We start from the raw sequence: 25,215 nt of genomic DNA, 5'->3' as shown, positions 1-25,215 counted from the left end.
TAGTCTTGAAAATGATTAGCGGTAAGGGGGTGCGGGGGCGGAGCCCCTGCGGGTCTCTGTTGCTTTTATAAATTTAGCCCCCCTAAAACAATTGTACAAATTGCGCCTATGGCAGTGGGGATAGTCGGGACAGGCCCCTCTCTATCCCCTCTCGTGACAGTGCTTAATATTACATTTTTTTTCCTCTGTTTACATCTTTTGGTTGGGCTCACACGGGGGGATGGTACACTCTCCTCAGCGAAGCTGGTGTAGTATAACCATACCCCCATAGTGCCCTGCAATAGAGTGTGTGATGGTCGAAGCCGAAATGGGGGTAGTCGGGGCAGGCCCCTCTCTACCCCGCTCTTAAAATGTATTTCCCCTATGGTGACTTCACGGGCCGACCGGAGCCCACCACCCTAGACATCCCGTTCCGTGTCTCCTCTTCTTGAGCCGGCTGGTTAGAGCTTGCGTCATGTGGTACGTCCACGGGACTGTCGGGGTCGTTCGGTTCTTCCATCTCTCGATGTCCGGGATGAGGCGTCTTGTCCAAGAAGCCTTCCGCGTATTTGACCATCCCGATTACCCATCTCTGATGGTGTTCTTTCTCTCCTCTTTTTTGATCCCATTTTTGGTTAGGGGAGGAGCGTCTAGTGGAGGGTCCTCGGCTAATCTTGCTTTGATTCTAGCCCTTTCCTCTGCTAGAAGGTCAAAAATATCTATGGAACCAAATCTCCTTAGACCACTGTAATTGCACGAATCATTATGAAATAGAAACTATTTCGTCATGACAATCATAGGATGATTATAGGATGATCCTGTTGAGTATCTGACAATATCCTAGCAGATAGGTGGATGTATGGAGCGTTTTTTTGGTATACCGGTTTCAATAATAGACGCAAATAGCGTTTGTGATTTTTTTTTTGTGTGGGGGGGGGGTAAAGCCTAATTTTTATAATATCAAAGAAACTTAAAACAAAATACAGTAAATTGTTTGGGGGGCTACGGACATTTTTGGAGGGGGCTTAGTCCCGATTAGTGCCTATGGTACCTATCTAATTTCAATACTGTCAACCCTAGTCTATGCGTGTGAATTTATTTAATTATTTTTAACTTAGTTTAAAACATAGTTTCCTTAATCCTTAACATAAAGTTTAATGAAGTTTACTAATGAATTCAATTTTGTAACCATTTTTTACATTTTAACTTTTTTTTTTGAAGATTTTTTCATTTTTATTAGTTTTTTTTCAGAATACTTTTAATAATTTTTTTCAATTAAAACTTTTTATACCTACACATTTTATGAATTATTGGTTAAAGTATTAAAACATTTAACACTTGATAGATTTTTGTATTTTTTTTGATGATTAAAATTCTTTAATCTTTACTAGGTACCTATACTTATATAGTGCATTTTATAGTTTTTTACTGACTTCTTTGAAATTTTAGTAGCCCTAGTAATAACGAATAATTAATACCTAATAGTTAATACATAATTAGGGTGTTAATATTTGATTTATATAAATAGCAATTAGCATTATAATAGCATTATTATACAGGATTGATATGTTTTTATAATTTTATAGTACTTGGATGATCCCGAATTTTGTCTAGTATTCAGGTATTCCTGTTAACTGATTAGATACTATTTTAATTATATTTTAATATTAATACATATAAATGTATAATAAACAATGGTATATAGGATACTATATACTATTATATTACTAGCCAGTACCCTTGGGTATATTATATTATATTGATTTGATTTGTAATATAGGTAGTCGTATATTATTTGAACGGTTGGATATTTAGATATTTACAGAATATAGTATATTCATTAATTATAATGATTTTATAATACATTATAGATTATAATATTATATAATCAATGATATAATATACAACCATAATAATACACATTTCCTTAAAACGACACTACATAGTACATTATTTCATGTCCCATATTTTTATCCAAAAGGTTTTTTAGGTATTTTTAATACTCAAAGACTCGACAAAAAACTAAATTCTGTGAGTGGATCTTCAACCATCACTTATCATATTTTAACATTTCACATATTATTATTAATTTCCCAAAGTATACCTAATGTATCAATTAATACAAAAAAATATTTTACAAAATACATATTATCACATTTATACTAGAATCTAGTAAATACATTAAAATAGTATTAAGTATATTATGTTACTGTTTAACACAAGTTTGATAGCCAATATTAAATTTCAGTATGATCTTAGTTTGCTTTAAAATTTCAAAATAAACCTTTGTGGGGTCCTGAGAATATGCTTAACTTTAAATTAGATTATAGGTTTTTTATGACTCATAAATTAGTAAGACAAAGACAACACAAAAATTGAAATACTTATCTAGGCCCAAGCTTATTTTATCAGATATCAATGACGTATTTAATAAATACTTTTGAGAGGACACTACCCATGCATTTGTTGTCTCCGTCTTACACACGTATGACATAGTAAATTGTCATTCATCAGTTTCAATAGTGTGCTATGGCCTATGATATTAGAGTGCATTCACCTATTATCAAAATTTTAGGTAAGAACATTATCTGTGCATAAGTGTCAACGATTTTTCAATATTTTAACTTTCAAGGGAGATATAACCATTTTTAATTTGTAATTTGTAATATTATTTAAATCGCCGACGCTTAAGCACAGATAATTTTCTTACTGAAAAGTTTGATATAGGCTAATTCACTCAAATATCAAAACTGACAGCACACTATTGAAACTAGTGAATGAAAATTCTCTGTCGTATGTGTGTAAGAACGGCCTCAACACTACTATCAATTTTAAATCACATTCTATAAGTACTCTGTACTGCAACTATGTATTTACAGTTGAATTAGGTATTTTGAAGTTCAAGGGAAAGAAAAAATGTTGAAATATTTAAAACCAATGAGGTATTATTGCGGTTGTAAGAGAATTTTGTATAATCGATATCAAAAATGTAGAGTAGACTGTAAATGCATTTTTTTTTTTGGATCAAATGATTTCTATAAAAACGAATGTTTATAATATGACAACAAGTATATTATGTATAGTTAAAGATATTTATTATAAAATCAACATATTCTTAATGTTATTATATTATAGGTAATTACTAATTACAATACAGATAATAATATTATGTACAAAATAGAAGTAACTAATTTATTTTAAGGTTCACAAACAAGAAGTCATTGATTACAAACATTCTTTCAATGATTAAATAACTAAAAGATTAAGATAATTAATATATTTTACATAAAGATAAATTGAATAAATTAACTAATTTAAAAAATGCATTAAAACAATGCAACTAAAATTTAAATAATTTTTGCTGCATTTTTATAATTCACCAACTACATGTATCAAAAATGCATACCTATTAGTTCAACAATTTAGTTGAAGTAATTAAAATGAAATCAATAATATCATATGTATAAAAATTATTGTTGAAAATTAAAATACATAAAATATTAGCAAAAACAGCACAAGAATGTTTTGTACAGTGATTATATGCTAACAATTTGATGGTTGAAGTTCTCTAATATTTTCGTGACATGCCACTCATTTTGTAACTGTCAAATCTACTATCACTGTAGCTTGTTGACATGTTTAATCCCATGTTTGGTATAACTTGATGGTTATTTCCATATAAGGTGTTACTACTCGAACTACGTCCACTTATTGACATAGATGATGGATTACTTGAAGTGCTGTTCCATCTGCTAAGACAAGTAATAATATGGTTTTATACAAATTACTAATACAAATATTTAAGAGAAGTACTACATACTTATCCGGTGGTGGTTGAGGAGGACGTTGCCACACAGCTGTTTCAATTTCTCGACTATTATTACTATTTGACCAAGGATCTGGTCTGGAACTCATTACCATATTATTAGTTCCAGAGCTTGAACTAATGGTGCCATAAGAACTTTTTACAGGGGCTGATGGCCAGGTATTACTTTCGCTACTGCGGGACATTCCTCCATAGGCTGAAATAAAAAGTGTCATTGTGATATAGAAATAAATAAGCAACTAATAATTGATTTAAAGACTAACAACTTTTGTTTGAATCATATGGCGCATGGGCATGTCTATTACTACCACCACTGCTTGAATCTTTCTTACGAGATTCTTCTCTTCGATCTGACCGATCATCACGACTTCTGTAATGATGATCTGTTGCTGATGGAGCACCACCATATCTACTTCAGTGTAAAACAAACATTCAATAACAATATATAATTATATTTACAAAAAAAAAAAATACTTAAAAAAAAATTTTTTATCGTTTAAATTATAATAATTGTTTCTTAACCTGTACAAACATAAACGAATACAAAAATAATTGTTTAGCTGTCAATAGTCGAATATTAATGTACGAAGTTCAAAAATACTATAAACATTACAAACATTTATAGTAATAAAAAAAGAACTTAGATTTAATAAAACGAGAAAAATGGAAAATAATTTAGATTTGTTAAAAGCTGTATCATTGCCTGTACAAACCAAGATAATTATGATTGAAATATCTAGCTGTCAAATGGCTGAATTTTACTTTACAAAATTCTGATGAACTGTAATCATGACATATCACAGTAACGAAAATAAGAATTTTGAAATAAATCTATTTTCTTAAGTTTATCTACAATAGTACACAAATATTACCTGATGTTCATTGTTGAGTCTTTGGGTCTTGATGCAGGTGGTGGAGGAGGGGGTGGTGATTGCCTCATACGACGGGATTCTGAAGAATGCTGTTCATATCGATGTCTAGATGATGTTATATTAGGAGGTGGAGGTGCTTGGTTCATATAGTCAGTACTAGGCTGGATACGAGAACTACGAATTGGTTCTTTTCTGTAAGGAAATAAATTGAAAATAAACAATAGTGATAAATTGATAACCATGTTAGAAAATTAAATATTTTACATTTAAAAAATATGTACTATGTACCTTTCTTCATATCGAGATGAATTTGATGAAGAATGTCTTTTACTAGGAAGTGGTGGAGATGGGGGCATAGCACGCTTTAGTATTGCTTGGCGTTTTGTTTCCTCTAACTTCTCCTGTGCTCTACGTAACTCTTCCTTTTCTCTTTGTAATCTTTCTCGTTCTAAACGTTGATTTTCACGTTCTAAACGCAATAGTTCAGATTTTTCCTTTTCAATTCGTTCACGCTCAATTCGAAGTTTTTGTCTTTCTCTAAATAAAAAAAAAAAATTATAACAACATGGGTATTACATTTAAATTTTTGTATTTAAATACTAACTTTTCTAGGCGTATTGCTTCTTCTTTTTGTTTTCTTTCAATTTCTAATTGACGTTCTTTTTCAATACGTCTCTTACGTTCTTCTTCTCTTATCGCTCTCTCTTGTTCTTTTTGTTTTAGCCTTTCACGTTCAGTCTAATAAAATAAATGATACATCATAAAGATTAAATAGTTTTATTTATAACTATACTCTATTCCAAACAAGATCAGGCTTTGGTGGCCGAGTTGGCACATGGGCAAGGCTTTGTTCCCGTGGCAGCGCCTGAAGCGCCTCTGTAGTGGAGACGGCGTCTGACCGTCGCGGAACGAAAACTGGTCACCACCAAAGCCTGATCTTTTTTGGAATACTGTGTATAAATAATATAATGATAATTATTTGCAAATTAAAATTAAGCTCACTTTCATTTTTGTCAAGTTCAAAATTTCCTGCTGCCTTCTTTTTTCTCTTTCTAAACGTTCTCTTTCTCTTTCTAATTCTCTTAGCTTTTCTCGGTCACGTTCATTACTTTTACTTTTGATGCTCCTGTCTTTTTTACGATCATCTCTTTCGATTACAATTTTAGAACGTTTTGATTCTTGGTTTAGATCTTTTGATACTACAAAAAACATATAAAAATATTATCTAAATTAAAAAACACAAAATTATGAAATTAAAAACTCTAAATACCAACATGATCGTTTTAATGTACATAAGTCTGGTTTTTTTACATCATTAATTGTAATTTCTGGTCTCTTTTCCCTTTTTTCTTCTCGTTTCTCTTTTTTCTCTTCAGTTTTTTTAGTATTTTGTTCGGTTTCAGAATTTTCATTTACTTTGGAAGCATTAGAACTTTTTGCTGTGACTTGATAGCCATTATCACGTTTAGCCTATTAATAACATAAAACTCATAATAAATCTGTATTATCTAATTACAAAAAAAAATTAATACGAACTCGTTCAACACTAATAACACGACCATGAAGTTCAGTCTTATGTAAATTTTCAATACTACGATTAGCATCTTCTGCTGAAGATAATGTAACAAACCCATAACAACGAGCACCAGGAGTTTTGGCATTTGTCACAACTTTGGCGCCAACAACCTATGAATATTATTATTATTATTATTATTATTATTAAATATGCAGCACAAAATAATTTACAAATAATCATCCAAACAAACAATGAATAATCTATTTTTTTTTTATTGTAAACAATATTAAGAAAATTAAAAGATATAAAATAAATCAATCATAAGATATGCATATTAATAAAGCCAGGAAATGCTATCAAAACTTAATTATTTATTATTAAATGATATATTTTTCGTGACTAATGAATGGATGAATAAATTTTAGATGTTGAGATATTATATATTATAATAATTATTGACGATAATGGTATACTGAATATGTAAATAGAAACAAATCAAAATTAATTATCTCAGAGTGCAGTTCGCAGATTATAAATATGCATCCTCCAATTATAATATCACATCCGGTCACAAACTAATTGCTTAGTAGAGTATCAATCAGAGAACAATGGATGGTATTGGTATAGCGAACATATAAATAGAAACAAATCAATATGAGTTATCTCAGAGTGCAGTTCGCCGATTATAAGTATGCAACCTGTCAATTATAATGTTACATCCGGTCACAAACTAATTGTTTAGTAGAGTATCAATCAGAGAACAATGGATGGTATTGGTATAGCGAACATATAAATAGAAACAAATCAATATGAGTTATCTCAGAGTGCAGTTCGCAGATTATAAGTAGGCAACCTGTCAATTATAATGTTACATCCGGTCACAAACTAATTGCTTAGTAGAGTATCAATCAGAGAACAATGGATGGTATTGGTATAGCGAACATATAAATAGAAACAAATCAATATGAGTTATCTCAGAGTGCAGTTCGCAGATTATAAATATGCATCCTCCAATTATAATATCACATCCGGTCACAAACTAATTGCTTAGTAGAGTATCAATCAGAGAACAATGGATGGTATTGGTATAGCGAACATATAAATAGAAACAAATCAATATGAGTTATCTCAGAGTGCAGTTCGCCGATTATAAGTATGCAACCTGTCAATTATAATGTTACATCCGGTCACAAACTAATTGTTTAGTAGAGTATCAATCAGAGAACAATGGATGGTATTGGTATAGCGAACATATAAATAGAAACAAATCAATATGAGTTATCTCAGAGTGCAGTTCGCAGATTATAAGTAGGCAACCTGTCAATTATAATGTTACATCCGGTCACAAACTAATTGCTTAGTAGAGTATCAATCAGAGAACAATGGATGGTATTGGTATAGCGAACATATAAATAGAAACAAATCAATATGAGTTATCTCAGAGTGCAGTTCGCAGATTATAAGTAGGCAACCTGTCAATTATAATGTTACATCCGGTCACAAACTAATTGCTTAGTAGAGTATCAATCAGAGAACAATGGATGGTATTGGTATAGCTAACATATAAATAGAAACAAATCAATATGAGTTATCTCAGAGTGCAGTTCACAGATTATAAGTAAGCATCCTTCAATTATAATGTCACATCTGGTCACAAACTAATTGCTTAGTAGAGTATCAATCATAGGATAGTAATGGGTGGTATAGGAATACCAAACATATAAATTTAAAATAACCAATATGATTAATTTTAATAGAATATCCTAACACTGTGTCCTATGTTAATCCGGCAGGTCCAACAACTTCTATTCTGATCATGCTTTCCATTGCAATAAGATGCGACGAAATACAACTATTTTGTATTTTTTCACATTTGTCGGATAGGACACAGCGTATGATGATATATACAATTTTTATAAATATAATATGTTATAGATCCTATGTATTTGTAAATTTTTAATAACAATAAGAAAACATTATTATGGTTGTTATTTTAAATATTTTAAATATTAGTAATATTACCTTTCCATATTTTGAAAAAAGTTGTTTTAAATCAGTCGCCTTAGTAATTGATGCCAAACCACTGACCCAAATGTTGCGAACCAAGGATGAATTGTTTTTCTTTGCTAAAATATAAATTATAAAGTGAGACCAAGTCGATCATATAATTGTAATTTGATGGGACATTCAAGGATCAAAGTTTAAAAGCATTAATAAATATTTAATTTTAAAAAAGAATCTTAGCATAGTTAGGATTATGCACATTTTTTTTTTCCAAGATTTGCTGATTGTTTTTTTTTCAAATGAATATTTAATATAATCTAATTTTGTGTCTTTAACTTATATTAATATTTAAGTAAAATTACTTATTATTAAATTTAAATTTAAAGTTAAGAATACTATTTATGCCATATTGTAAGATTTTATTGTTACTTGAATTTTCAACAAATTTTTAAGATTTTAAAGTTGTAATATTTCACATAGACATAGTTATAATAAAACATAATATATAATTCACTTCAAAATTAAAATATTAATAAAAGCCAATAGATGCCCAGATATATTATTTTTTTAAGTTTGATAGTTGATTATATAAATTTGTCAATTCAATCTAAATAACTAATAACAAAAAATTGGTTTGGCCGAACGTAGATTTGTGTGTTTGTATATTTATAAGGTGGAATTAATAAAATTGAATAAAATGAGAAAAAAAAAAAAGATAATTGTACAATTGCTCAAACTCTAAAAATTAATATTCATAATTAACTTACATGTCTCACTTGATATTTGCAGAACCTTTGAGTCATTACTGAAAATATGGAAATAACAATTAGTTTGATAAATTTTAACTTATATAAAATATTTTCATAATTTTAGATAGTATACAATTAAATACATTTCACACATATAATCAAAAATTTCAAAATTATACTTGTTCCCATGTCTTGACTTAAATAAAAAAAAAGGTTATTAAAATATTATGTCAATTAAATAACCTTAAACATATTGTATTAAATACCATATATTTATAATATTTTTATAGTCATCTTCAGTGGCGCAATTGTTGGGAGTGTTGGGTGTGCAATTCATAGGGGCCCCGAGATCTCATATACAATTTTCCAACTATAATCTGTTACATACACATATTATATTATTATTTGTTTTAATAAAATAACAGTAAATAGTAACGTCTTTAATCTTTTGAGTTTAGAGAATTTGAATTACAAGTGCCTATGCAAGAAACCTGTGTAATATTAGGTATATATAACTAATAATTATTAACCATGACACGTGAGAAAACAATATATTTTTTAGTTATAATAGGGTAGGTATGACTGTTTTTCATTTTTATTAGCATGTAATCTACCCTTAATATCAAGTTGCGCCACTGGTCAGTTTGGATTCAAATTTCTAATTATCTTCATAATATTACAATATTTATAATGTTACAATATTTAATTTTGTTGAAAAAACTTTTCACAATAATTAACTTAGTGTTATGAGAAAGTATCAAGACCAAAGTCACTTGAAAAATAATTTTGGGAGAAGTATTATTATAATAAAATAATTTGCATAAATGTATGTCATGTAAAAAAATACTTCTGATACTTTTCTTGATGCAATAAATTATACATATTTTATGTGTACATTAATTACACATAATTATCAATTTTGTAATTTCTTCTTGGTGAAAAAGTTATCGGATATTGAAGACTTAACCGTCATCATAATAAAAGACAAATTTCTATTTTCTTATTTGTTATAGAATAGTTTTAACTTTACTATTATTTGAAAATGTTTTAGTTCTTGCAATTTTGTATGTTATTCTGTACAGTATACTAATATGCAATTTTTTCAATAGTACATATTATTATCATCTTGAAATTGCACAATGACTATTATGCATCTTTTGATACAAATGATAAGTATTACAAGTACAATATCAGTTTTAATGTCAATAACATTCATTACTTTAATGTTTTTATGCCATTCTATATTAATAAATTTCAAATTCGATTATGAAATAATTTTTTCTTATAGTTGACTTGAGTACACTATTATGCTTGATTATAATATCTCAATTTGTATTTGTAATTGACTTGACTTCAGTTAATGTCCATCCACATTTTTGAAATGTTCATCTTTACTCTATTAACATTATTCATTTCAACAGCTAAAATTAGGAATTTCAACTTATTATTGCCATATACTAATGCGGTAGTATTTTATTTTCAAATAATATGCAATACATATATGTTCAAACATGAATGTACAAAGTCATATTTCACCATCCAATTTCCATTCATAATTCTTAACTAGAAAGTCCAACCAAAAGGTAATGGACAATAACTAAGTTTTTTTCAAGTGACTTTATACCTATCATAATCACAATTCTGTAAAATACAGTTTAATATTTAATTTAATCCCCATCTTCTAATAAGTTAAGTACAAATATTATGATGTATATATTAGTTATATATGTAATTTATAATTCAACTATCTGGATAATACTTTTATAAATAATACAAATCAATATTTTGATTAATATAAGTAATTATGCGGCAAAGAATTTGTAATTAAATAAAGTATCAAGTTATCAAAAAGGTTTTGTTTTAAATACAACTTCATGTCTTATAAACAATTTACTTGAATTTATAGTTTTTAATTTAATAGTATACAAAAGTAGCATCTAAAGTCCAGCAATTTAAGTATTTGACATACAAATCCTAATTATAAGAATAATTTTTGATCAAAACTTCACAAATTCTAACAAGTTTTCTTTCAGAATTGAAAATTAAAATATGACAAATAGTAGTAATACTGATTCTAGATTGTAGATAATTAACTTTCATTGAAACGTATGCAACAGATTTACATACACAACAATTTAATTTATTTGATATTAGAATTGACATGTCTATTATTAAATTGCCAGTTAAAGATATGACCAAGTTAAAAGATGAAGTTCTATAATGGTTATTTCAAAAAATGTAACCTATTTTAGATAACATAAATTGAGAATATACAGAAAGTAGTCCAATTTTGAATATTCCATCTGAAAATTTGATTACTTAATTTATTTACTCTCAATTTGTCTATTAATATTCAATGAATTTAGACGGTTTCTCCATCTCATTAGATATTAATTGTGTAATCTGAATTCATAAATATGTACAAATACATATTATATTAGTTGAAGAAGAATTAATACCTCTAATATTAATCATATTTCTAGATTGACAGCACAATAATTATTAAATTTTTTAAATTATTTGCAAATAAAATTAAACCATTTGAACCTGTATATGGCAAACCATTTTAAATATTAAAACCTACATGCGGACTACTACATACATCAGTTGTATCTAAAATATAACCATGTACTAATTACCGCACAAAATATATGCAACTGCAATTAAAAAAAACCTAACCCACGTCTATTAAAAACAGTTTTTGGTTATAGATTATCTCCATTAACAGGCATATTTTGCATGTAATTTGGTATATTCTAATTAAATTTGTCTATATATAAAAAACAAAAATTAGTTTACAGTCACTAAAACTCTAAATGGGGTATTTATCCATTTTTGGTTGTACTAAAAAAGATATAATAATAATGGTTTTTTTTTATAATTTTTATAAGTCCAAATATATCAGTCCTTGGCGCAATTTTCCGACGAAGGGATTAAGAATCAAGTTGTCGAGACTGTGTTCAAAACAAACCTCTGCTTATTGCCAGCTTCCACTTTATCTTTAACTTGTTTATCCTCTTCTTTCTTCTCATCTTTGGGCACACTGACACTGATGATGGGTTTTGCAATGCTGATGTCCTTGTCCTCTTTGTGCGTACTCCGTGGTTTATCCCCAACAGATGATCGCTTCTCAGTTGCACTGCGACGGCTTTTGACTAATCCAGTTGTTGCTCTACTGCTACTAGCAGTAACTGGATGGCGAGATTCACGCTGTTTGATCAATGTTTCTTCTTTGGTATGGTTCTCGGTCACTTCGTCTATATTGCGTCACACAAATTAAATATACATAAACACAAAATATCTATAAATTTACACAATATATCTGTGGTATAGATAATAAACAGGTAGAGTATTAACCTTAAACTAAATTCAAATTAAGAATAACAAGTTTAAATTTGAAAACAATAAAATACAAAAATATGAAGGGTTAGTACTTGGATAAACTGTGCGACACTGCGACTAATATACATAAAATGGAAAAATTAATTTAAAATTGTAAAAATAAATCTCCTACATTTTCTGTACAATTTGGCCTACCTAAAAATTAATTATTTCTTTTATGAATACCTATTAATTAAGAACACTTTTATTTATTAAGGAAAAGTTAAACATGAACATAGTATGTAACAAAGAGTGTAATATTAAAATATAATGATTATAATAGCATTAGTGCAAACTTCAACAATCGCAGGCAATTCTAATTCCTACATTTCAATTAATATATTAAGTAACATAATATAATTGTTCTAAAAAACTAATAAATAATTAATAAAATACCATTTGAGAACAAACAATAATTAACTAGTCTAATTGACTATTTTTAAATTAATTATCCTTGAACATTGTTGAGGGCAATCATTTGGTCAGCATGACAGAATAAAAGTATCTCGAACGTTTGAATGGATGAACTACTTCAGCTGATTATTTTATATATTATGCATAATGTAAATTATAAAACCAATAAGACTCTACATTAACAAGTGCAAAAGTACTACTAAAATTAATGTAGTTTTGAAGAACTTCTTGGGACCAACATTTTTTATTTTGCTAAAATAATTTTCATATTTTATTAATTAAAATAAATAATCAAATAAGTAGTATCAATAAGTGTTTCACTGCTGTCTGGTAGCTTTACAATTTTTTATGTGTAGTTTTTAGAAAATATATTATTTTCATAAGATTATGTACTTTAAAATGTCAAGTCCATAGTACATTTCTGAATATTATATTCCAACTTCTTTTTATTAGGAATAGGAACTAATACTGGTATACATTTTAAAAAGGATTCTTCCCATAAGGCTTTGAGTCTATGTATCTCTAAAATCTTCAAGTGTATGTGCATGCGTAATACAGTATTGTTTTAAATCTTTAGAAGCAATCAACAGAACTTGAGTGATAATATATATAATAAATTGCTATATTTATTTCCATTTCTTCAGCTTTAATAAACCATCTGTATAAATTTGGTACAAATAATATTTCGAATGGGTATTAATTTTATATACTTTATAAAAACAAGATATTTAGCATTAACTATTTTTTTGTTTTGGCTATAACAACATAGTTTGTTGAGCTACTTAATTCTTGAACATCTTATGCTTCAGTATTCATAACTTAATAATTTGAAAATTTGACTCTATAAGTTATGTGATTTTAAGTAAATTTAAATTGTTTGTATTTTTAGTAGCAGTCTAAATGATGATTTCTTCCATTTGTTGTTACTTATTTATTTATTTGCACTGTTTTCCAGTTTCATACTTTTGAGGTCAGTACACATAAACTAATATTTATCCGATCACAGTTGGATGTAAAACTTAACGTTTTTTTGGTTGCTTCCAGACTAGAATGGGAGTACTATTCCAGTTATATTCGAACTGGAACGATATGTTTAAGTTTGATATCTTATAGTTTTACTTTTGCTATTCACTTAATTCACATGTTTATGGTTTTCTATCCAATTGCTTGATGCCTACTAATATTGTTATTGAACTATACATATTCCTTATCTAAAATAGATTGTTATTAGGGATGGCGGTAGTATAAATATTCCTAGCAGACACTTCATCATATTTGACATATTATAAGTCTGCTAACTTTTGCATTATAAGATACGTACATTTCTAATGGTTCAATACTGAGATTTCCTGTGCGTTAGGTAACATTTCTGTATGAAATAGCAATCAGTTCTAAGTGTTAAAAGTTTATTTTCATTGAATAATGACACTTTTCTTTGTCATATTTCATTTCCAATTTAACCTGTTCTATATCTAATTAGAAAATATTTTAGTGCTACCGCTCATTGTAAAGTCATACAAATAAATAAACTTTCAAATAAATAAATAAAATAACTAATTTGTCCATAAACATAAAAAGACATTCAATAAACGTATAAAATTATTAATTTAATTAAAACACTGCCAGTCCTATAACCAACTGTAATAAAAAAAAATACATATTTATTAAGAACCTGTTTCCTAAATGTTTATGAAAATAATAAAATGGATACAAAAATAAACTTATATTAATTAATTGTAATAATTTCAAATTTCAAAATCAATAACCAAGTAATCAATATTTAATAAGATGTTATAACCAGTCTAGTTCATCTTGGCCATCGGCGACCGTTATGATTTCACAAAAATCAAGGGTTTGAAAACTATATTATACTGAAAAATTATAGTAACTTGTAATGTAATACTAACTAAAATGTTAAAATATGTTCATATGAAATATGATTTAAACATTGTATATCCAACTTAAAAGATATTTATCATAACGAATTAACATTAAATGTATTTGTTATTTCCTCATCATATTTATTATTTACAAGTTATAAGGTATTAATGACTAAAAATAGGTTATTTTCATATTTTATTGTAGTGGCTTCACTATTTTGTAAATATACTTTGGTATGCCATTATCTGTGACACCAACCGAGGAGTCAAGATGAACTGGACGAGTTATATAATAAAACCGCACACATATTAAATTGTGTTAATTTTAAGTTTTTAGCATAACAGTAAAAATATTTTTATATTGATAACCAATTTATAATTACCCTCTTTTTCAATGTTTGTATCTTCCTGAAAAAAAAAAAAAACCAATTGTTGTTAATTTACAAAAATAATATAATAGTTATACACTTATAAAATACTTTGGATTTTAGTATAGTTATGGCTACCTTGTTATACGCTCTCTACCACACGATTACTACAATGATGGTACCAACATATTTAATGTAGAAACTTAAAAGGATAATTTGTGGAGGACGTGAGGCTCAAAATTGTAAAATTTAAATATAGTAGAACTCCTGATATGCTTCCAAAGTATAATATTATATAATAATTAATATAATAAATTATTGCTGGTATCTTATTGAAAAATAGTGGAGGGGAATAAATAAAAGGACACATTTAATGCATTTTTAAAAGATGGCACAAATATTTTAATATTTATTACTAATTAATTTTTTATTTTTAAATTTTAAGTATATTTTAAATGAATAAAATTTAAAAGTGTATAATTTTAAGTGATAAATGATAAATAATGAGACAAAACGGAACCTTTGAGATAACATTATGTTACCAATTTATAATGATTTTTAATACTTAATAAACTACATATTTATAAATATGTTTAATAATAGAGTACCTACTTCTAATAATTTTGAGTATTATTCATTAAGTCATTAATTAATCTAAAACTACTTTTATATCATCCACTACTTACGACAATATAATATTGTCTAAATATTGCTGTCGTCGCAAAAACAGCAGTCACAATGTTGCCATTAGAGGGTATAAGATACAACTAAATTCAAGATATATATTTAATATGTTCTAGACCCTCAATAACAAAAAATAAAGTAATTTGAAAAAAAAAATCACCAACAAAATTTGCATATAACAACCAGTTGTGTAAGATAGATTCATATTTTAGATTCTAAGGTAATAAAAGTATGGATTTTATAATGTAGTTTATATTTTTTTTTTGTGTTTGTCATCAGACATCACCTTTCGGAACAATAAATTTTTTTTCTGGTAAGAAGGCGAATCTAGTTTGTTTTTTGCAGGATTCATAAGTAAAAAAAAAATTATCAGTAATTATCTAAATAATTACAGAAAAAGTAGTTTTACTACTAAGTTAAAAAAAACTATGGAAAAATCATAAATACTTGAAATTTTCACAAATATGTAATTTGTATATATGGTAAAATTTAAAAAATGTTTCTTTATTTAACCTATGTACAGATACTTGAAATTTTCGATAAAATTTTGTTTCCCTTGGTCGTAAAACTTGAAAATTTAAAACAAGATTCCTCATAAAATTGTTATTTTTATAAGGATTTTGAATTCAAATCTGGACAAAAATTGCCAAAATTATAAAAATGTGCAAATAACTTCATAGTTTAAAGTTGATAAAATATTCAATTTTTATAGGTAAGACCAGTGGCGGCGCCAGGAATTTTATCTTGGGGGGCCCATTGGTGGCCTTTGAAAATTTGGTACTGTAAGACTTGAAAACGTAATATAAGATAACTCGTAAGCAATTTAGCCAAAAATTAGATACTCAACAAAGAATAACTAAATGCTTCTTAATAAAAATATCAATAAGAACCTTTACCTTTAAATTTTAAAACAGGTCAATTCACTCTAATTTAAGAATTTACAAAACAAATCATATTATTGTGAACAAAAAATGTGCCATAATGTAAGTTTGGTAGACAGAGACAGCTCATGCGGGTATTCTCTGAACCACGATTTTTGAGAGTTGGTCAGGAATCTAGGAAATATTAAACCTAGTGATTCTTTTTATTTGTGTACACAGTACAATTAAAACAATGATAACCCAAATTTAATAAAAGCATTTGATGTTTCCCTTTACCATTACAAATTAAAATAACTTAGAAAAACAATATATTTTGATAATTTATCCAGATAATTATTTATTAAATCAGAAGTTTTACTTTTACTAATATTGTAAGGAACCGGCACAGACAATTTGGATGTGCTAATTTTGAAATTGGGAGTGCTTAGCACTTCTAAGCTCCCTTCCTAGTTGCGGCCATGAATGTAACCTTCCAATTATAATGTTACATCCGGTCACAAACTAATTGCTTAGTAGAGTATCAATCAGAGAACAATGGATGGTATTGGTATAGCGAACATATAAATAGAAACAAATCAATATGAGTTATCTCAGAGTGCAGTTCGCCGATTATAAGTATGCAACCTGTCAATTATAATGTTACATCCGGTCACAAACTAATTGCTTAGTAGAGTATCAATCAGAGAACAATGGATGGTATTGGTATAGCGAACATATAAATAGAAACAAATCAATATGAGTTATCTCAGAGTGCAGTTCGCCGATTATAAGTATGTAACCTGTCAATTATAATGTTACATCCGGTCACAAACTAATTGCTTAGTAGAGTATCAATCAGAGAACAATGGATGGTATTGGTATAGCGAACATATAAATAGAAACAAATCAATATGAGTTATCTCAGAGTGCAGTTCGCCGATTATAAGTATGTAACCTGTCAATTATAATGTTACATCCGGTCACAAACTAATTGCTTAGTAGAGTATCAATCAGAGAACAATGGATGGTATTGGTATAGCGAACATATAAATAGAAACAAATCAATATGAGTTATCTCAGAGTGCAGTTCGCAGATTATAAGTAGGCAACCTGTCAATTATAATGTTACATCCGGTCACAAACTAATTGTTTAGTAGAGTATCAATCAGAGAACAATGGATGGTATTGGTATAGCGAACATATAAATAGAAACAAATCAATATGAGTTATCTCAGAGTGCAGTTCGCCGATTATAAGTATGCAACCTGTCAATTATAATGTTACATCCGGTCACAAACTAATTGCTTAGTAGAGTATCAATCAGAGAACAATGGATGGTATTGGTATAGCGAACATATAAATAGAAACAAATCAATATGAGTTATCTCAGAGTGCAGTTCGCAGATTATAAGTATGCAACCTGTCAATTATAATGTTACATCAGGTCACAAACTAATTGCTTAGTAGAGTATCAATCAGAGAACAATGGAAGGTATTGGTATGGCGAAGATATAAATAGAAACAAATCAATATGATTAATCTCAGTTATCAATTCAAAAATATTATTGAGGGAACTTGAAAGTTGTAAATCTATTACTATGTTTTATACCCACAATGATATTTTCAAAACATTTTGTTTCATTTTAAGTTATTGCCTATTTATAAATGCATAGAGTACAGCCAAATGTGGCCTAGTAACTATTAGCCCTAATAGTACTAAACATTTGATGTATAGACCATTGACATACATGGGCAGCATAGCGGCATACTCCAACGTGAGTAAATAACTGTTGGCAGTATTGAGTATTAATGATTTATTATTGATTTAAAACGGTTCATACATTACAGTGACTCAATAATGAGGTAGACCTAATCGGTTAGGTTACCTACTTTCCCTTTCAACTTTTTTGAAAATATAATACTGATTTTGCTATCTCATCATACAATATATAGTAGCAAAATAATTTATTGAATTATACTTTTAAATGTTTAGAACATCATTCTATTATGCACTTAATCATCATTAAAAAAAATTGTTTTTAATGCAATTTAAAAATATTAAATATATATACAAAAATATATGTAAACTAAATTAATTGGTTAATATATATCAGAAATATATATAAATAAATAAATAAATTTATAATAATATAATATAGATATTCGGTAGTACCTAGTTATTTATAAGGTTAATAAACAATTTAAGGCTGAAATTAGAATGCTGCGAAAAATATTAAAAATCTAACAAAATGTAAGTATTTATTTACCTCATCAGCAAATAATTTAATATCATCTTCTCCAATCGTCAAATTAATAGAATCTTCATTATTGTCATCTTTATTATGTTCCTGAGTAGATTTTTCCTGAATTGAGTAAAAAATAAAAATATAAGTTATACAACAATTATTATATTCAAAAATATTTAATATAAACATACTGTATTATTAGTTTGATTAAAATTGTCGGTTCTGTAATTTTTTTCTTCTTCTTCAACCTCATGATCCAATTCTTCATCGATTTCATGATCCAATTCTTCATCTTGTATATCATCTTCATCTTCATTGGTTTCTGGTATAACTTCTTTTACTCCAGTGACATTATTTTTATATTTTTGTTCTTCTATATCATTGTTAATTTTAGAACTATTTTCTGTGACTTCTGCATCAGTACCTAAATTATCCAAACATTTAGTTTGTTTTATTTCATTACCCTTTACGTAATTTATAAAATTGTTTGTATTCTTAGGATTGATTTGTGCTACATCTATTTCACCTTCAAATTCTTTTGTATTTTCATGAGTACTAGTTGAGTCAGAATCTATAGCAATTACAGTTTGATTTTCATGAGATGAAATTGCATTTATTACTCCTGCCTCATTTAGTTGTGCTTCATCGGCATCAATTTCCTTAGCTTCTGCTTCATTTGAATCAATCACATCAGAATTTATTGTATCTGATAAAATTGTTTTTGAATCCTCAGAACTGGCAATGACATTGCTACTATCTACTTGTTCTTGATTTACATCATCATTTTCCTTTTGTGAAATACTTGAAGTAATTTTTTCAACTTTTAATTGTGTCACACACGTTTCTAAACAAAATAGTTTTAATTTTATAAATAACACTGTATTCTAGCTGATTTTAACGCATGCGAGGAAACACAAAATAGCTTGTATTTTGTCGCATGTGGGAGAATTGGCATGATCAGAATAGAATTTTTGCCAGCAAGAACATTATATAATAGTAAACTGTACAAGTACTTAAACATAAAATAAAATAAATTTTTGTAATATTAAGGAAAAAATATTTCACTCATAACTGACAAATTATAATTGCAATTAAAGTAAAATTACTGCGTCTGTAATTATAAAACTTAATACTAATCAGTTTTCATCAAACCAAAAGTATGAAGATTGTATAAAATATTGTGTTTGGTGGCGCTTTTGGACGTTTTTTATAAACATTTTCGTAATAATAGATGTGAGAGAAGGTAATTTTCATATGATAAAGTTGTAAGCCAATAAATTAAAAATGCACCATAAACATGGTTTTTTATAGGCATATAAATATATGTTATAGATATCAGCCATGCTATTATGCCATTTTGTCCTCAAAAATACACTCTGCGGGAATAACGATACCGCCTTGTAGAATCAACCAAATTTCATATTTTTTTTTATTAATTGCTAGAGAGAGGAAAATATTCTACAGTCCGCATCAATCTCTGTTTTTCAATATATTATTCTCAAACTTTATAATTAAATAGGTATGTCTAAAAAAATACAAGATAAAAAACATTTTTTACAATTTTTTTAATACAATTATTTGAAATAAAATATAAAATCAAAGATCAATTTGGGCTGTAGGAAGTCTTCTTCTCTTAGATAAAAAAAATAGTCATCAAAACCCGACAATTCCACAAAGCTCGAGAGTTATTCCAGTAAAGTCATTTTTTTCGATATAATACCTTATTAACCCCCCCTCCCTAAATAGGTATCGGGTAGTCGATTAGTGGAAGTCTTATAATTGAGATGGCAACTAAATTATAAAATTTAATTTTCAAATTGTATAGAATTGTGGAAAATTTGAAAAACTGGCATCAGGACCCTTAATATCCTAATTTATTTTTTATAATTTCAAAAATTTACTAGACTTTGGTCCAGGTCTTCTACCAATCACATTTTTCTTTATTGTTTTTGTAGGAGTAACTGGTTTTTTTTTTTCAACACTAGGAGATTTCTTTTCTGACATTAATGACTTTTCAGTGATAACATTTTTAAATTCAAGTTTATCAAAAACACAATTTTCCGGATCTTCTCCTTCTTCAAGAAGTGCCTGAAATAAGATAAAACATACAAATTACTACCTATTACATTAAATCACAATATATTAATAAAACTAAGGCAAATTAAAATTAAAGATCAGCGTGCGAAAAAGAATTTAACTTAAGCTCTTAAAATATTTTTATTATGAATGTATCCTAGTAAACCATACATTTAATTGTCGCTTGATTTTTTTATAATTTTATTCTGTAGGTTTATATTTTATAAGTTTGTTGATTTATCTATAAATACAAAAATTAAAGTTTGTCTGTCTGGATGTCTGTCTTTATGCATCCCTAAACAGCTGGATCGATTTTAATGAAATTTTTTGTGTGATTGAGTGGTTCCCGGGATGATTTAGATTCACAATTGATCCCAGTAGGTCCAACCCGGGGATGTGTTCAAACAAATTTTAAGATTTACAATGGACATTTCTGTTTATAAATGATTTCAAAAATAATATTTAAGTAGGTACCTACCTATTGTGCAACTATAGATTTTGTGATATTTATGCATTGTGACTATTGTATAATTTTAAAAGTGAATATAGATTTAGTAAATAGACAGACTTATTATTTAGCTCTAATTTAAAAATATTTGATCTGCTTTTTTTTTTCGGATTTCAGGAATGGGCATACTCATGGGGGGGGGGGGGGTTGAGGTCAAGAGGTTTGAACTCCCTCCCACTATTGGCTGTAATTTTACGTGCCCGTTTTTTTGTGTGCTGATAGCCCTTTTAGAAATGTTCCTAGAAAATTATCCACAACCCCACACATTTCAAATTCCTAAGAATGCAACTGATATTAGGAAATGAACATTTAATGGTTTAATATTTGATTTAATTCAAAATGTATTGCATATTGAAATTCAAATGTAGGTAATTGTTATTGAATAGATCACTGTAGGTAGTATTGATTTGAATTAATGTATTGGATGAAAAATAATTCCTAGCGAAGACAATTTAGATAAGTAGTAATAGTTGAATATTTCTATACCAAATTATTTTGAGAAACACATGAGGTATACTTATATTCCTCCAATAGGTAATGCAATATGATTAGGACGGATTAAGATTTAGGCATTATATCACCCAGTTATTAAAATTATTACCCACTAGGCGTCTAAAATATTTCACTATCCGACAATTGAACTGCCTAGTAAACTAGTTATTTAATCCACAGTTGTAGGCAAAGATTGCTAGACTATTAACAATCTTGCCAGAATTTATTAGGTCCACAAATTATTACCGTATGTAAAATATACATGTATCTATGTAGATAGGAAGAATTTGCCCTTAACTAATAAAAAAAAACCCAACTGTAAGGTTAAATATACATTATATTAAAATTAACAATGCAGTATTCATATAAATACATACAAATTGACAACACGGAGGCTACAATTAAAACTAGTTTTTTTATTGATATCAAAATGGGTTTATGATCACAATTTTATTAAAATATATTATTTACCTTTATTAATTATTACAAGCTACAATAATTACCTATTAGTTCTAAAAGGTGTACAACGTACCAATAGCATTAGGTTTCATTTAATGCATTGGCAAACGACTATTATGGATGATGTAATATAAAATAAGTAGAAATAGATAACTTTAAATTCTGACAATAGTAAGTACCCATACTTTATTACATATAATATGGACAAACATTTTCATTTATTGTTTGCTATTTAAATTTGAAAAGTAATAATACTTATTTTAAAAGTAAAACATCAAAAGATGAAACTAGTATTAAACAATTACATATGGTTACGTGAAAAAAACTATAAACAATGTTTATATCATGAAAAATTTAATTTCAAAAAACGCTATACATTGTGTTGAAAATAATCAAACCATGTACCGTTGTTTTTTTTATTTTAGCAATATCATCAATTTTTAAACACTTACCTTTTGCAAACGCTCTAAAAGTATCGCTTTTACTCCCGTTTTATCCAAATCACGTTTTTCTAATTCCGAACGTAGTTCAGTCACCTTCAAATCACAAACTTTTCGCGGTTCTAACTTTTCCGACATTTTAATTAACGTAAACTCTACTCGGTATTTTAGTATATAGTATTTACACAATAGAGTATAGAAGATCTTTTGCGTAATGTCTATAGTATACTATTCAATATTTGCTGATTATAACTTTCACTGTGACACTAAAGATGCAAATGATACCCAAAATATGAGGTTATACGAATAGTTATTATTGAGCGTTTAAATAATGAGTAATAACTACTTATGGGCATTGGTCGATGAGCACAAATTGAGTTGAGTAGTAGACGAATGTCGAGCCTCACAAGTCACAACAATTGAGTCGCAAATTGCAATTCACAAATAAAATGTTTTGGTTGGTTTTCGTATTAATCAGTGTGACCACAATGTAAGCGTGAAACTTTGATAGACATAATATTGAAATCCACAATACCATCATGACGCCCACGATTTATTTAAGATACTACCGTAGAACAATAGTATAATATGTACAACCGTGCTCAATGGACGCTACAATAATTTAATAATTTTTTTTTTTTTTAAATAATTAAAATATATAATTAATAAAATTAAAATTATTATAATTATAATTATTAAAATTATAATTAAAATAATTAATTAATTATTTTTTAATAATTTAATAATTTAATTTAATAATTTTCCAAAATGGGTCACTTCCATAGGTAAAGATATTTATAATCAGCAGCATTGCAGAATTATCATTTTTCTGACAACTGCCCCCAACTCTGCTATAATATGGTGCTATCATGGTCGTTCTCTAAAAAGTTTGGGAACCTTTGACGGATCACTACTTTTTGTTCTACAAATATAATATTATTCGGTAATTGGTTCTAAAGATTTTTCTTCCTCTAAGAAATTCTTGTATATTATGATCTAGTACTATTGTTCTATGCTAGCAGTGGCGTACAGTGGAGTAGGGCAAGCTCGGATTAAAGCGAGGCCAAGATGGCACGGTCCCGGGGCCCATTGATTTTTGCGGCCCATCTTTATCCCCAAAATATATTTTTTAACGTGTCCAATAGTTTTCAAAAAAAAAAATATATTTAAGTAGGTAGGTAAATTATTTTTATTAGTTATAAAATAAAATTGTTCTCAATTTTATACCACGAAAAATTACTATGAATAATGAACTGTTTTCCAACAATTTGTTTGTTTTTTTTTTTTGAGCATTTTAGATTACTGATTTAATTGTTTAATTATATAAAAAGGTATAGTTATAAGAAAAAATTATTTAGCTCTTGTAAATTAGGTATTTCAGTTAAAAGTATTAATGCATATTATACTATACTTTAGAGGACCATATAGGTAGTTATAACTTATAATAACCTATAGCGAACCAAAACTGACCATTTGACTGTTAAAATGTTCTGAAAAAAGTTTTTCCAGAAATCAGAATCCATCAAAACATATTATAGTGGTTACCATTTGAAAAAATAAAGTCGATTTTATTATTGGTACAACCATTGGCGCAAATGGGTGGGGGCTTAGGGCCTAGGGGGGACTTAATCCTCCCACATTTATGCCAAATCCCCCCAGTTCAAAAGTCAGTAATTAGTACTGAGCACATAATATAATTTTTAGAAAATATTATAGGAGGGGCTTTAGTCCCCCCAAAATAATTTGTCTATTTGCGTCTATGGGTACAACTGCGTGATTAAAAATTTTGAAAATATTATAAAAAAAATAGCCTGTTAAAAATAAGAAACACTATGTCTTTTTTTGATTTAACGAAATTCTATATCATCGATCCAAAATTGTTAAACAAACAAAAGCCCACGTACGCGTATAATATGACATTAGATACATCTATATATTTTTTCTATACTTAGTAAAAAATTATACAATAATATAAAGTCGCTAATATGTAATGATACAATTATTTTGAAGTTAAAGTGGAAAGGGGGCCCACTAAGTGTATGGTGTCCCGGGGCCCAATCGATCCTTAATTCGGGATTGGAGGGGGGGGTCCATGAGGTCCGGACCACCTCCAATAAATACCTATCTAAACATCTAATATAATATATAATATTAATAAATTAAAATATTCTGTAGCAGAGCCCCCCCACTTAAATGTGTTTGGAAATTAGCTGGACCCCCTCCAATATCCATGAAAAATTCCTAAATATGCCACTCTATGCTAAAATTGTTCTGGGCAGTAATAGGCGTGGCTAGTTGGGGGGGGGGGCTTTAATTGTTTTTGCAGCCCTCACAATATATTTGACCACCTTACGCCTATGATGCTAGTACCAAAGCCAATTTGTTTAAATTTAATTAATATCCATAATCCAAAATATAGATATTTTGTTCTGACGATTATTAATTATTCTAAGAAATATTT

The 25,215-nt window shown here is 28.0% G+C and overlaps 1 protein-coding gene across 4 annotated transcripts; it reads right to left on the bottom strand.

Annotated features, from left to right (window-relative positions):
* Nucleotides 1–3,052: 3,052 nt before the first annotated feature.
* Nucleotides 3,053–23,190, bottom strand: LOC100162845 (scaffold attachment factor B2). Of its 4 annotated transcripts, XM_008190031.3 has the most exons (18): nucleotides 22,767–23,190; nucleotides 20,681–20,867; nucleotides 19,306–19,623; nucleotides 18,971–19,203; nucleotides 18,801–18,896; nucleotides 15,005–15,029; nucleotides 11,918–12,203; nucleotides 8,965–9,002; nucleotides 8,216–8,319; nucleotides 6,214–6,363; nucleotides 5,952–6,147; nucleotides 5,680–5,876; nucleotides 5,282–5,415; nucleotides 4,966–5,214; nucleotides 4,678–4,869; nucleotides 4,069–4,217; nucleotides 3,800–4,001; nucleotides 3,053–3,731 (listed from the first exon to the last, which is right to left on the bottom strand). In XM_008190031.3, the coding sequence occupies exons 1-18, from the start codon at nucleotides 22,890–22,892 to the stop codon at nucleotides 3,548–3,550; spliced, it is 3,066 nt and encodes a 1,021-aa protein (XP_008188253.1). In that variant the 5' UTR covers nucleotides 22,893–23,190; the 3' UTR covers nucleotides 3,053–3,547. The 4 variants fall into 4 exon arrangements, with proteins under 4 accessions (XP_008188253.1, XP_016664092.1, XP_016664094.1 ...); XM_016808603.2 differs by having other exon boundaries at nucleotides 18,971–19,623; XM_016808605.2 differs by having other exon boundaries at nucleotides 4,069–4,214; nucleotides 18,971–19,623.
* Between the last annotated feature and the right edge of the window lie 2,025 nt (nucleotides 23,191–25,215).

Source organism: Acyrthosiphon pisum, chromosome A2 (assembly GCF_005508785.2).
Source record: "Acyrthosiphon pisum isolate AL4f chromosome A2, pea_aphid_22Mar2018_4r6ur, whole genome shotgun sequence".
Lineage (NCBI taxonomy): Eukaryota > Metazoa > Arthropoda > Insecta > Hemiptera > Aphididae > Acyrthosiphon > Acyrthosiphon pisum.
The sequence above is the reverse complement of the archived record's forward strand: the minus strand, read 5'-3'. Positions and strand labels throughout refer to the sequence as shown.

Coding starts and splice junctions, on each gene's coding strand:
- LOC100162845 (XM_016808603.2), bottom strand. CDS start 22,892: ATGTCGGAAAAGTTAGAACCGCGAAAAGTTTGTGATTTGAAGGTGACT. Junction 15,030..18,800: donor TTAAATTATTTGCTGATGAG/GTAAATAAATAC, acceptor TTTTTTTTTCAG/GAAGATACAAACATTGAAAA. Junction 8,320..8,964: donor GCAAATATCAAGTGAGACAT/GTAAGTTAATTA, acceptor TTTATATTTTAG/CAAAGAAAAACAATTCATCC.